Source organism: Oncorhynchus gorbuscha, linkage group LG03 (genome assembly GCF_021184085.1).
Source record: "Oncorhynchus gorbuscha isolate QuinsamMale2020 ecotype Even-year linkage group LG03, OgorEven_v1.0, whole genome shotgun sequence".
In the NCBI taxonomy this organism is placed as follows: Eukaryota; Metazoa; Chordata; class Actinopteri; order Salmoniformes; family Salmonidae; genus Oncorhynchus; species Oncorhynchus gorbuscha.
This window is the reverse complement of record NC_060175.1, coordinates 40,882,509-40,896,405: the sequence shown is the minus strand read 5'-3', so window position 1 is coordinate 40,896,405 and position 13,897 is coordinate 40,882,509. Positions and strand designations below refer to the sequence as shown.

The 13,897-nt window shown below is 39.6% G+C and overlaps 1 protein-coding gene across 3 annotated transcripts in view; it reads right to left on the bottom strand.

Moving 5' to 3' along the window:
- Window positions 1–909: 909 nt before the first annotated feature.
- LOC124031381 (rho guanine nucleotide exchange factor 10-like protein) overlaps window positions 910–13,897 on the bottom strand; it is a 188,179-nt gene continuing 175,191 nt past the window's right edge. For all 3 annotated transcript variants that reach the window (XM_046342537.1, XM_046342536.1, XM_046342538.1), the window contains 2 exons: window positions 4,486–4,608; window positions 910–4,336 (listed from right to left, as the gene is read on the bottom strand). In XM_046342537.1, the coding sequence (XP_046198493.1) occupies window positions 3,792–4,336; window positions 4,486–4,608 (668 nt within the window). In that variant the 3' untranslated portion in view covers window positions 910–3,791. The remainder of the gene's footprint in view (window positions 4,337–4,485; window positions 4,609–13,897) is intronic.

Below are 13,897 nucleotides of genomic sequence, written 5' to 3'. Positions count from 1 at the left end.
TGTGGGGCACTGTACAGGTACAGCAGCAGAGGGAATTATGTGTTCTTCATTCTGCCTCTGCATTGTCTTCTGTTCTGTGGTTAGCAGTTCTCCCCAGGGGAAGCCTAATAAGAGTGAACAGCTTGGTAAATGAGAAATTGCTGTGAAAATGAAGAGAAATAAGGAGAAGCAAACAACAATGTGGATTATTCACACTCAAAGACTGTTGAAGCATATTATGATCCATTCTCTTCTGCGTTCTGTTGCAGAGAATAGGTTACAGTGGGGAAAACATTATTATTAGCTGATCAACATTATTAGCTGAAGACATTCCCCTATTTATCAGCTGCTGTCAGCAGGGAGCTATCATAGCTATTCATAAGGAGACATGAGGACAAGAGAGGGGTGTTGAGGACATGCAACTGGCAGGTCAGGGGTTTGTAGCACACAGTCCTAATGGCCAACCAGGCCATCCAGAAACCGTAGTAAGCAGGGTCATCAGCTGCTGCTTGGGCTGGGTTGGCAGACAGCAATTCTACACAGAGAAAACGTCTCCCAAACTGTAGAGAGCCAGTGATTAGATATGCAGCTGGTGTCCCACGTGGAAGGTTAGTGGTGTGAGGACATATGGGCAGATGGCGCAAGGTGGGTACCCGGTCTAACAGACTGGTCTGGACCTCACTGCCATGGGCCGTCCAAACAGAGAATTGTGAAGTCCGGTTCCAAATCGGATGAGCCAAGAGATTGGACACAGTGGTATTTAACAGGCAGATTAGACTGTTATTAGGCAATACACAATGGGTCAAAATGTAGACAAAGTTGCTGTTTTTTTGGTAATTGAACTGCTTCAGACTTGCAAAGATACCTTCAAATCAACACCAACCTTAATTTGAGCCCCACAAAAGATAATTGGAATATCATGTTATTGCTATGAAGTATTTATTTAACAATGACATATTACACATGAATTATGAAACACTTTTAAAGTACAGTATGTAAGCATGTATTCATTAACGTACCAAAGGGCAATTGGAATTGACATTTAATGGAGTTAAGCATTGTTTTATATGTGCAATGTAACTTAACATTATACTGTGCATCTAATGTTAGACCTCTCACTCTATCTACGTATACAACTGAGTCACATTATTTCATGATGTTCAAAAGTTAAACCGGGTGACTTATCATAAGCCTCTTTCTCTACCACAGGGGTGTCAAAATCTATAATATTATAAGGGCACATTATTTTCAATTATGTGAATGAAAGTCAAAGTATGGGTAGCTGCTAGTAGCTGCAAATGTTGTTTTATAGGAACAGACAGCATGGTTAGTATGAGTGTAAAGTTATAATAGACAATATCCATTTATGAGTGTGAATAGATAAAATAATATTGAGGCTAAAATGATGGGAAAGGATGAGAGGATGGACACACATTAAGATATGAATCCCACAAGAGAAAGGGAAAGTATAAGATGATGAGAATGCGTACTGTAGATGCGAGAAGGAATTATACAACAAGCAAATGATCATGCTGTTTGTATGTGGCTGCTATGAAAGTGAACTGTGTTTGCGGTGGTCAGGGGTGTATTCATTTTGCCTATTCTGTTCGAAAACTTAAATGGAAGCAAACAGAATGAAACGGGGATAAACCTACCTGAATTTGTCCAACAGACACTTTCATTTGGAACTGTTGGACTAATGATTACACCCTAGATCAACTAGATGCAGGCAAGAGTCTGCAAGGCGATATTGAATATGTCATTTCTCTCTCAACCTGTGCACCTACATGTACGTCGTAAACTTTAATCCGGAAGCTAGGTTTTAACCTCATGATGGGTATAGGAAACATTTGAGTATCATGTAGTAGCCTAAACCTATTGATGTTACATTGAGCTGGGTGAATAGAATGTGAATGACAGTCCTCCAATATTCAGTAATAGAAATAAGGTCATTCTCTTAAAATAAAATAAAAGATTGGCCTCCCTCATCTTAAACGGCACCGACCGCCGACCACCGACCGGCACCGAATGATGTATACTACATAAAGGTTACTCAATCATACACTCTGGCTACATCTAAATAACCTTGACATGTGGGTGACCTCCAGAATAGTGTTGTAGAATAGTATTATCATAGGAACACTAAACAAGTCTTGTACAGTACGCTTTCAACAGCTTTTCTCATGTGCACTGTACATTTTCATAGAAACAACGTAACACTGTACTGAGTTATGTTTTCTGTTGAACTTGACCTGTTAAACAAAGCAACTATATTTTAATTCCGGGGAGACGAAGTAAAATAAAATAATGTTTCAGAACCATAGAAAGCAGGACCTTCTACTGGAATGAAAAAGAGAACTCGGGTATGGAGATGTAAGGGGAATTATACAACATATTCTACAGAAGTGGTGACAAAATATGGAATCAACCATAATTTCCATCCGGCAGCATAGGAAACTCAAAATAACACTAAGTCTTCAACACCATGCATTCATAGCCAAACATCTCAATTCATTTGTCAATCAACTGTTTTCAAAGACATTGTCAAAGGTAGGCCATTTCCGTTGTAGCAGAATAAAATCGAAACCGAAACAGGGCAGGAGATTACCATGTCTCTGTTAGCACACCAAACCACCGATAGCAATGGCTTCAAACAGGGAGTGAAGGAAAGGAGATAAAAATGCTTAAGGACACTAGGGGATAGATTTATCAAAGGTTTGTGTGTGTTAAATTGCCACAAAAACCCATACAAAGCATTCTCCGTTTTAGGTGCCTCCACACAGCCACTAATGACGTCTGGGTGGCTGCAGCAGTTGTAGCCGGTGTCTTTTGTACTGAATTCAGTAGGCCTTTTGATGTGTAACATAGGTTAAATGCAGTTTGTTGCATATCAGCATGCTGGTGTGGATATATATTTGCTTTAACTGACTTACAATGGACAGTATCATCGTCGTCCACAAGAAACATGTATGGTGTGCATTTTGCACTTTGTAGTACTACAAGTGGGAACATTTAAATGTAAAACTACTAAACTCTGATAGACCAGGACACAAAGACGTTGCCTTCTATTCCCTCTCATATCTCAGATAACCTACCTATTTATGCAGTAGAAAAAAAATCTGATGATTAAGGACTCACAGTCAGCGTCCAACACACTTTCATTTTTCTAAAAGCACAGATTCACTTGTGACACATTGACAGACATTTCACATATTTCACATTGCCAGGGAGTGCTTGAGGTTTTCTGAACTAATAGAACTAAATAACACCTACAGTAGTTTCTCAGCTTTTCTCAGCCCTAAACAGATGGCTTCAGATGAAAGAGGTCCATCTTCGGCACTGCAGCATGGTAGATTCAACAAAGTGTCACTCTCAAAGAAATGTGGTCAATTCTTACTCACAAAGGAAGGCTGTCAACTGTGGGAGATAAATATGTGTGAGGCAAGCACTGTCAGCTCTGATGATGCTTGATTTCTGCATATCCATACTTGTAAGGAGGGGCGAGGACCAGTTTAAGCTGTCACAAGAAAGGCTCTGGGCCTGTGGCTGAGAATGAGTAAGCAGGGTCATCCAGATCCACCAATGGGATGGCAGTACACCATGCCTCACAGGTCACCAGCAGGTTTCCTCAGATGGAGCATGCAGGAGCTCACTAACACAAAGAGTCATCAGCCTGGCCTTGTGCTCTGTGCCAGCACTAATGTCCTGCTTTCACATGGTACATGATCCTGGCATTATGGGATGGAAAGGATGCAGGGCTGGGGAAAAGATCTGCTTCTCCCCTCTACACTGCCGGAGTGTTGATACCCAGATCACACTGTCAGTGGTAGTTCCCACATCATCAGGGTTGTTTCTGAAGACTCCACCCCCGCCCGCTCCGTTGTCCCTTCCCTCAGTCTGTGGAAACCCCTGCCCCCAGATATGACCGCTGCCGAAATCACTCTGTCCCTGCGCCCCCCGTCCCGCTCAGAGGGGCGTCCCTGCACCCACATCTCTGGGTCACCACTGAACTCATAGATTGAGCCGTCCTCCAGGCTGTGCTCCAAAGACTCCAGGGAGGAGTCCGATGCTTCATCGCCCCTCACCGTTAGCGGTCGCCCTGGCAACCCCGAAGTGGAGCGCAACGTGTACTGTAGCAACACACCCCGCCCCTTGCCCCCCCCCTCCCCCTGGGAGGAGCCTGATTGTGGCAGAGACTCCTGGGAGGAGGAGTAACTGCGGTCCTCCTCTCCACAGGCAGAGTCGGGTCCGTCCGCCAAAGAATCCCTCTTCAGTAGCTCTGGGGACAGGGTGCTGGACGTGGCCACCAGGAAGTCCACCGGACCACAGTGGGCATTCAGAGAGGTCATCCCCTTTCCTGCAGGACAGAGATACAATCAGAAAAGAACAATGGTGACAAACATACCCCCAGAAGCAACTAGCACCATTTTTATAATGGATCACTTTTCCCAGTGAAAAATGTTCACAGGCCCCTTGATTCATCATATCCTCCTCCGTCATCTGTACCTGTTATTTTGGGGATGCCCTCCAGTTTGGGCACGGGCAGAGTGATGATGATTCCCTGAACAGTGCCCACCCACAGCAGCCCCTGGTGGATGAGCAGGCTGGTGACACGCATGCTCTTCTGGCCTACAACATAGGAATAGGGAAACATAGGTTTTTGTTAAGTACTGCCTTAACATTATAAAAATATGTTTTATTGTCACATACACCGTATAGGTGTAGTGAAATGTGTTGTTTTACAAGGTCAGCCATAGAAGTATAGCACCTCTGGAGCAAATTGCTCAAGGGCACACCGACAGACTTTTCACATTGTTGGCTCGGGTATTCAAACTAGCAACCTTTCAGTTACTGGCCCAATGCACTAACTGCTAGGTTACCTGCTAGGTTACCTGTCCCCCTGTTAATATTCTTGATAAATATGTTCTGGTACACTCACTCCATTACACACTTCATTTCCAACCTCCCCTTCCTTGCCAAGACTCTGGAACGGACTGTAGCCTCCCAATTACAAACCCACCTACTAATCAACAACCTATATATGGGTATATGGGCAAGGAGCACTGGTCCAGTAATTGAAAGGTTGCTGGTTCAAATCCCAGAGTAGGTGAAACATCTGTCAGTGTGCCCTTGAGCAAGGCACTTAACCCCACTCTCCAAGGTTGTCTCAGGGGGAATGGGATATGCAAAAGTGTTTTATAATAATTTGCAGTGGTGTAAAGTTCTTAAGTAAAAGTACTAATTAAGTCATTTTTGGTCTTTACTTTACTATTTTGTTGACAACGTTTACTTATACTTCACTACATTCCTAAAGAAAATAATGTATTTTTAACTCTATACATTTTCCCTGACAACCAAAAGTACTCCATTACATTTTGAAAATGCTTAGCAGGACAGGAAAATGGTCCAAGTCACAGACGTCAAGAAAACATCCTTGGTCATCCCCACTGCATCTTATCTGGCAGACTTACTGAACACAAATGTTTAGTTTGTAAATTATGTTAAATTGGAGTGTGCCCCTGGCTATCTGTAAATTTTAAAAAAAAACAAGAAAATTGGGCCATCTGGTTTGTGAAATTATTTATACTTCTACTTTTGATACTTAAGTATATTTTAGTAATTACATTTACTTTTGATACTTAAGTATATTTAAAACCAAAAGTTGTACTCAAGTAGTATTTTACTATGTGACTTTCACTTTTACTTGAGTAATTTACTATTATGGTATCTTTACTTTTACTGAAGTATGACAATTGGATACTTTTTCCACCACTGCAGTTGTGCATGTGTGAAATAGGATAAATTTAAGCGCCACCTAATTATTGTTAAAATAGAGCCCCTCCAGTCTGGTTTCCATCCCCTCCACAGTACTTAACTTCTTGGATATAGGGGGCGCTCTTTAAATTTATGGATAAAATAACGTTCCAGTTTTAAACAAGATATTTTGTCACGAAAAGATGCTCGACTATGCATATAATTGACAGCTTTGGAAAGAAAATACTCTGACGTTTCCAAATCTGCAAAGATATTATCTGTGAGTGCCACAGAACTGATGCTAAAGGCGAAACCAAGATGAAATTTCAAACAGGAAATGCCCCAGATTTTGAATGCGCTTTGTTCCAATGTCTCCTTATATGGCTGTGAATGCGCAAGGAATGAGCCTGCGCTTTCTGTCTATTCCCCAAGGTGTCTGCAGCATTGTGACGTATTTGTAGGCATATCATTGGAAGATTGACCATAAGAGACTACATTTACCAGGTGCTCCGGTTGGTGTCCTCTGTTGCAATTATTGCGTAATCTCAGCTATGTGTATTTTACCATTTGCTTCAGAGGAGAAACCAAACTGCCACAAATGACTTATCATCGAATAGATATGTGAAAAACACCTTGAGGATTGATTCTAAAAAACGTTTGCCATGTTTCTGTCGATATTATGGAGTTAATTTGGAAAAAGGTTCGGCGTCGTAATGACTGAATTTTCAGGGTTTTTTCTTAGCCAAACGTGATGAAAAAAACGGAGCAATTTCTCCTCACAAATCATCTTTTTGGAAAAAATGAACATTTGCTATCTAACTGAGAGTCTCCTCATTGAAAACATCTGAAGTTCTTAGAAGGTAAATTATTTTATTTGAATGCTTTTCTTGTTTTTGTGAAAATGTTGCCTGCTGAATGCTAGGCTTAATGCTATGCTAGCTATCAATACTCTTACACAAATGCTTGTGTAGCTGTGGTTGAAAAGCATATTTTGAAAATCTGAGATGACAGTGTTGTTAACAAAATGCTAAGCTTGTGAGGCAATATATTTATTTAATTCCATTTCCGATTTTCATGAATAGTTAAGGTTGCGTTATGGTAATGAGCTTGAGGCTATAATTACGCTCCCGGATACGGGATTGCTCGACGCAACAGGTAAAACTGCACTCCTCAAAGTTGTCAATGATCTCACCTCTGCTGATGCTGGTGCCCTCAACATCCTGATTCTCCTCGACCTGGGTACCGATTTTGGCACAGTGAGCCATCATATCCCCTCACTAGGCTTTAGGGTCTGAGCGTTAAAGGCATTGTACTCTCCTAGCTACAATCATACCTCACAAACCGGACCCACTACATCTCCCTTAATGGCCACACCTCAACTGCAGTTACACAGAGTGTCCCCCAAGGCTCTGTGCTGGGCCCCTTACTCTTCATCCTCGCCCTTGGTCAGATCCTCTGTCACTTCTACCTTAAATTCCACTGCTATGCCGATAACACCAGATCTACCTCAGCACCAAATCCCTTTTCAACTTACTTCTGACCACATTAAATCCTGAATCTCTGCAATAAAAATGTGAATGCAACAAAACTTCCTCAAGCTCTACAGTGATAAAACGGAACTCCTCCTCATAGGCACCAAATCCACCCTCACCAAAGCTGGAAACCTCACCCTCACCATTGATGATACCACTGTCTCTCCCTCCCCCCACTCACACAACCATGGCGTCATCCTGGACTCCACCGTCTCCTTTGATCACCACATAAGATAGACTGTCAAATCCTAATTTTTCACCTCTGTAACATTTTTTTAAGGGGTGGATCAGCTTAATATTGCGGAAAGAATATTGGTTCCATCAATTTAATTGTATGCATCATTTCGAATCCCCCCATATATTTTTTGGGTAAAATATATATATATCCATACACACATGCATAAATATACACATATATACATACAGATACCTATATAGACATAAATACTTTAAGAATATACCTCTATTATTATTCCCCTCAAACACTACCACCGATCCCCCAAATGAAGTAAACTAATAAACACTTCAGCTTTTACCTTCAATTTATACATCTTATACACATTTTACATACACAGTCTATTTTACAATAGTTATATTATGTTTGTTTTTAGTCCTTCCTCTATTTCTGATGTCCATCCAGTTTCTATTTGTAACTGTGCTATTTCACAAAAGTTCTGAACATATATACATTTTACAGACCCCGTATGTTTTACATGTTTTATCTTGCTATTAGTCCCACCCTTCACTTCCAATCAACCTCTCCCATATATCTCTCAACATCATCCATTTTGTATTTCTATTTGCCATATGTTTTTCAACTGTGCTGCGATGCTTCACAAATGAATTCTCATAGCTTCTACAGATTGTAAATAAAAAATAAACATTTTTGCTAAATACTATTTATACTATTGTTTGATTGACTATGGCTTTTTAAATCACCCAGTATTGCTGCCACCTCTGCAACATTGCCAAAGTCAGGTCCTCCCTCTCCCATCCTGTTCCTGAAACCCTCATACATGTATTCTTCTCCTCCTGTCTTGACCACTGCAACTTACTGCTAACTAGTATCAACTCGATGGTTCAAAACTCTGCTCTCCGACTCCTCACCCACACTAAGTCCTGGCGGCTCATCACCCCTGTCCTCTGGTGGCATGGCTTGTGGGGTATGCATGGGTGTCCAAGCTGTGTGTAAGTATTTTAAAAACGTTTTAAGGATCGGCGTCCCATCAAGTTGTAAATCATGCAGAGCCTCATGTTAAGACCGCAGATTTTAGAGAAACAACAATTGTCGGTACATATAAGTGTCTTGTATCAGCTAAAAGCTTCAATCCTTGTTAACCTCTAGCGACGAGCAATCCCGTATCTGGGAGCGTAATCATAGCCTCAAGCTCATTACCATAACGCAACGTTTCCTATTCATGAAAATCGCAAATGAAATTAAATAAATATATTCAAACACAAGCTTAGCCTTTTGTTAACAACACTGTCATCTCAGATTTTCAAATATATGCTTTAACCAAAGCTACAAATGCATTTGTGTAAGAGTATTGATAGCCTAGCATAGCATTAAGCCTAGCATTCAGCAGGCAACATTTTTACAAAAACAAGAAAAGCATTCAAATAAAATAATTTACCTTTGAAGAACTTCGGATGTTTTCAATGACGAGACTCTTAGTTAGATAGCAAATGTTCATTTTTTCCAAAACGATTATTTGTGTAGGCGAAATCGCTCCGTTTTGTTCATCACGTTTGGCTAAGAAAAGACCGGAAAATGCAGTCACTTACAACGCCAAACTTTTTTCCAAATGAGCTCCATAATATCGACAGAAACATGGCAAACGTTGTTTAGAATCAATCCTCAAGGTGTTTTTCACATATCTTTTCGGTAATCTATCAGTGGTGGCAGTTGGCTTCTCATCAGAAGCAAACGGAAAAATACTGCAGCTGGAGATTACGCAATAATTGCGACGGAGGACACCAAGCGACCACCTGGTAGATGTAGTCTCTTATGGTCAATCTTCCAATGATATACCTACAAATACGTCGCAATGCTGTCGACACCTTGGGGAAGCGACAGAAAGCCTAAGCCCATTCGTGGCCCATTCACAGCCATATAAGGAGTCATTGGCATGAGGCGGTTTCAAACAATGCGGCACTTCCTGATTGGATTTTTATCTGTTTTTTTTCTGTAACATCAGTTCTGTGGCACTCACAGACAATATCTTTGCAGTTTTGGAAACGTCGGAATGTTTTTTTTTTGGCGTTTGGATAACTGAATTTTCGTTTTGTTTTGGTAGCCAAACGTGACGCACCAAACGGACCGATTTCTCCTGCACAAAAAATCTTTCAGGAAAAACGGAACATTTGCTATCTAACTGAGAGTCTGCTCATTGAAAACATCCGAAGTTATTCAAAGGTAAATGATTTATTGAATGTTTTTGCTGGTTTTTGTGAAAATGTTGCCTGCTAATGCTAACGCTAAATGCTAACGCTAAATGCTAACGCTAAATGCTAACGCTAAATGCTAACGCTAAATGCTAACGCTAAATGCTAGTTTGCTATGGTAGAGAAGCATATTTTTTTAAATCTGAGATGACAGTGTTGTTAACAAAAGGCTAAGCATGAGAGCTAGCATATTGATTTCATTTCATTTGCGATTTTCATGAATAGTTAACGTTGCGTTATGGTAATGGGCTTGAGACTGTAGTCATGATACCGGATCCGGGTTGGCTCGACGCAAGAAGTTAATCTGATTTATCATCCAAAGGGTCCCAGAGATAACATGAAGTGTCGTTTTGTTAGATAAGATAATTTTTCATAAAAAGGTCCATATAGCATGCACGATCGATTTTGTATATCCACTCGTTCAATTTGCAAAGAAAGGAATCTGTTAAAATCTCACTCTAGACCTTGTTTCAGTGAGTCAAATCACGTTCATATGTATACCTCAGAGATCCTAGAACGTAACAAGACTTCACTATATCATTAGGGTCACCAAATTTGGTCAGCGAGCGACGCCTTCATGGCAAGCTGATGACGCTGGTGGTCATCCCTTGAATGACTGTATCTTTGTCAAATAAGCACCAATCGGGGTCAAACAAAGCTAGCTAGATAGCCAATGAGCTGGGCTTTACGGGAGTATCTGGAAACCATGTATATGCTGTAAAAGGTATCTACTAACCTTGTACGACAGCATGCTTTTTCATTTTGGGCAACAATTATAAGGGTATTCAGAGTTATGAAGTTATGAAAAATGGTTGTTTTGCAAATGTTGAATTTATTATATGGCTACTAATACTTGGAAAGCTGAATCAAAGTCCAAGTATAGAGATTTGACGATATTCTTGAAGGAAAATGTAATATGAATGCGAATGTCTCCACGATTTGCCCAAATGTACCTGGGGACTTCACACTAAAAGTATTGTAGTTCACTCATACTTCAAGCTATCTGTCTGAAACGTTGCACATACACTGTTGCCATCTTGTGGACACTATCTGAATTACAACCAGAGTGATGGCTAGAACCAGGACCTTTCTCTTGCATTTCAAAGATAGCATATTTTCTTCTACCAGATCTATTATGTGATATTCTCCTACATTCAATTCACATTTCCACAAACTTCAAAGTGTTTCCTTTCAAATGGTACCAAGAATATGCATATCCTTGCTTCAGGGCCTGAGCTACAGGCAGTTAGATTTGGGATTGTCATTTAGGCGAAAATTGGAAAAAAGGGGCTATCCCTAACAGACAGCTCAGTACCTTCAGCTTGTCAAAACCTCTTATGAAAACAAGTAATGATGATGTCAATCTCTCTTCCACTTTGAGCCATGAGAGATTGACATGCATGTCATTAATATTAGCTCTCTGTGTACTTTTAAGGGCCAGCCGTGCTGTCCTGTTCTGAGCCAACTGCCAATTGCCCAAGTCCCTCTTTGAGGCACCTGACCACACGAATGAACAGTAGTCCAGGTGCGACAAAACCAGGACCTGTAGAACCTGCCTTGTTGATTGTGTTGTTAAGAAGTGCAGCGCTTTATTATGGACATACTTCTCACCATCTTAGCTACTGTTGTATCAATATGTTTTGACCATGACAGTTTACAATCCAGGGTAACTCCAAGCAGATTAGTCACCTCAACTTGTTCAATTTCCACATTATTCATTACGAGATGTAGTTGAGGTTTAGCATTTAGTGAATGATTTGTCCTAAATACAATGCTTTTAGATTTGATAATATTTGATAATAGATTTGATCATATTTAGGACTCTCCTCAGTAATTTTCCATCCAGATTGTCAGACACCGGTGGCTTGTCATTGTTGATAGACAACAATACATTTTTCACCTCTTCCACACCGACTTCATGGAAATCAAAAGTACAATTCTTGTCTTTCATAATTTGGTCAGATATACTTGGATGTGAAGTGTCAGCATTTGTTGCTGGCATGTTATCCCTACAGTAAGTTTGTTTATCTTGCCAATGAAAAAGTCATTAAAGTAGTTGGCAATACCAATGGGTTTTGTGACAAATGAGCCATCTGATTCAATGACTGATGGATTAAATACATTTGATTTGATTTGGATCCAAGTTGTCTTTTTCCCCAAAATGTAATTTATTTGTCTCCAAAGCTTTTTACTATCATTCTTGATATACTTGATATTTGTTTCAAAGTATAGTTTCCCTCTCAAACATAAAATTTTTCAATTCCTCATCAATCCAGGGGGATTTAACAGTTTTTCCAGTAATTTTCTTAATGGGTGCGTGCTTATTAGTAACTGGAATAAGCTGACCTAAGTACTGTATGACCTCTTATGCACTATTTTAGGCCCAGTCTTTGGAACTTTGGTTTTCCTAGATATGGCTATTATATTGTGATCACTACATCCTATGAATTTGGATACTGCTTTAAAGCACATTTCTGCAGCATTAGTAAATATGTGATCAATACATGTTGTTGATTTCATTCCTGTGCTGTTTGTAAATACCCTGGTAACTACCAATTGTGCTGTTTGTAAATACCCTTTTAACTACCAATTGTGCTGTTTGTAAAATACCCTGGGAACTACCAATTCGGGGAAAAAAGGGTTAAAAGTACAAAAATATATATATAATATTAAAATTAACAAGCTAAAAGACAAACCAAAACATTGTTTAGAAAGTCACTTTTGGTTGCCTGGTTTGCTAGATTGACATATATACTATACTTTTTAAATAGATGGGTTTATTGGTGTGAAAATACACCAGCTCTGCTATTTTGGAACACCATGCTGCTGATGTCATGCAGCCTGTCGTTTTTGTATTTATACTTTTTCATAACATCAAGTTTGATCTCGGAGGACAATAGAATGTTCATGATGTCTCTGTGACAACTGTATACAGACATGTCGATAGACGTAGCATAACCCAGCCTTTAGTCTTGAAATATTTGGCTTTTTAGTACACTATCGTACTCACTCTGTTTAGCCTCATGTGAATCCTTAAAGAGATGGGTGGGCTAAAGCTTAAAAGGGTGTGAACAATGCTGAGTGGGTGTAGACAAAGAAGACCTCTCCAGTAGGTGTACCAAAAAAAGTGGGGCCACAAATTTATCAAATTTCAAAGCAGAAAAACTTTCCCATTGTGCCCCAACTGTAGTGTATGATATACCATTTTCTAGAGCTGAGTCTTTACTTTTATCCAATGTAAAAAACACTATTTAAAAATGTGCTACAAAAGACCGAATTGAGCCAGTCGGTCACATTTATCTCTGGCCCTCTGTGTGACCTGTGTGATCACATGTAAAATATACAGTATAACATTTTTTTTAAACATTAGATGATTTTAAAATCGAAAATGACAAAGCTATAAAACATTATCCTAAATATAAAGCATCAACTCAGTGAATAGTATTTAATAGGAGGGTTTCAGCATGAAATATCCTTTATAATTTTTTTCACACCTATATATATTTTTAACTATGTCAACATGTCTTTGTTGTAATTGCTTTGAAGCCAAACAGGTGGCAGTTGTAAAAAAATACAAGAATTAGAAAAGTTGCAGAGTTAATTGAAAATAATGCCATTGATTAGATTAACCTCTCTAGGGTATGTGGGACGCTAGCGTCCCACCTGGCCAACATCCAGTGAGATTGCAGGGCACCAAATTCAAATACAGAAATACTCATTATAATAATTCAGAAAATATATAACTATTTTACAGAGGTTTAAAGATTAACTTCTTGTGAATCCAACCACAGGTTCAGATTTCAAAAATGCTTTACGGCGAAAGCATACCGTATGATTATTTGAGAACATAGCCCAGCAGACAAATCATTACAAACAGTAACCAGCCAATTAGAAGAGTTACACAAGTCAGAAATAGAGATAAAATGAATCACTTAACTTTGATGATCTTCATATGGTTGCACTCAGAAGACATTAATTTATTCAATAAATGTTCCTTTTGTTCGATAAAGTATCCAAAAACCTCCGTTTTGTTTGCGCGTTTTCTTCAGTAATCCACAGGCTCAAACGCAGTCACAAGAGTCAGACAAAAAAATCCAAATAGTATCCGTAAAGTTCGCAGAAACATTTCAAACAATGTTTATATTCAATCCTCAGGTTGTTTTTAGCCTAAATAAGTCAATAATAAT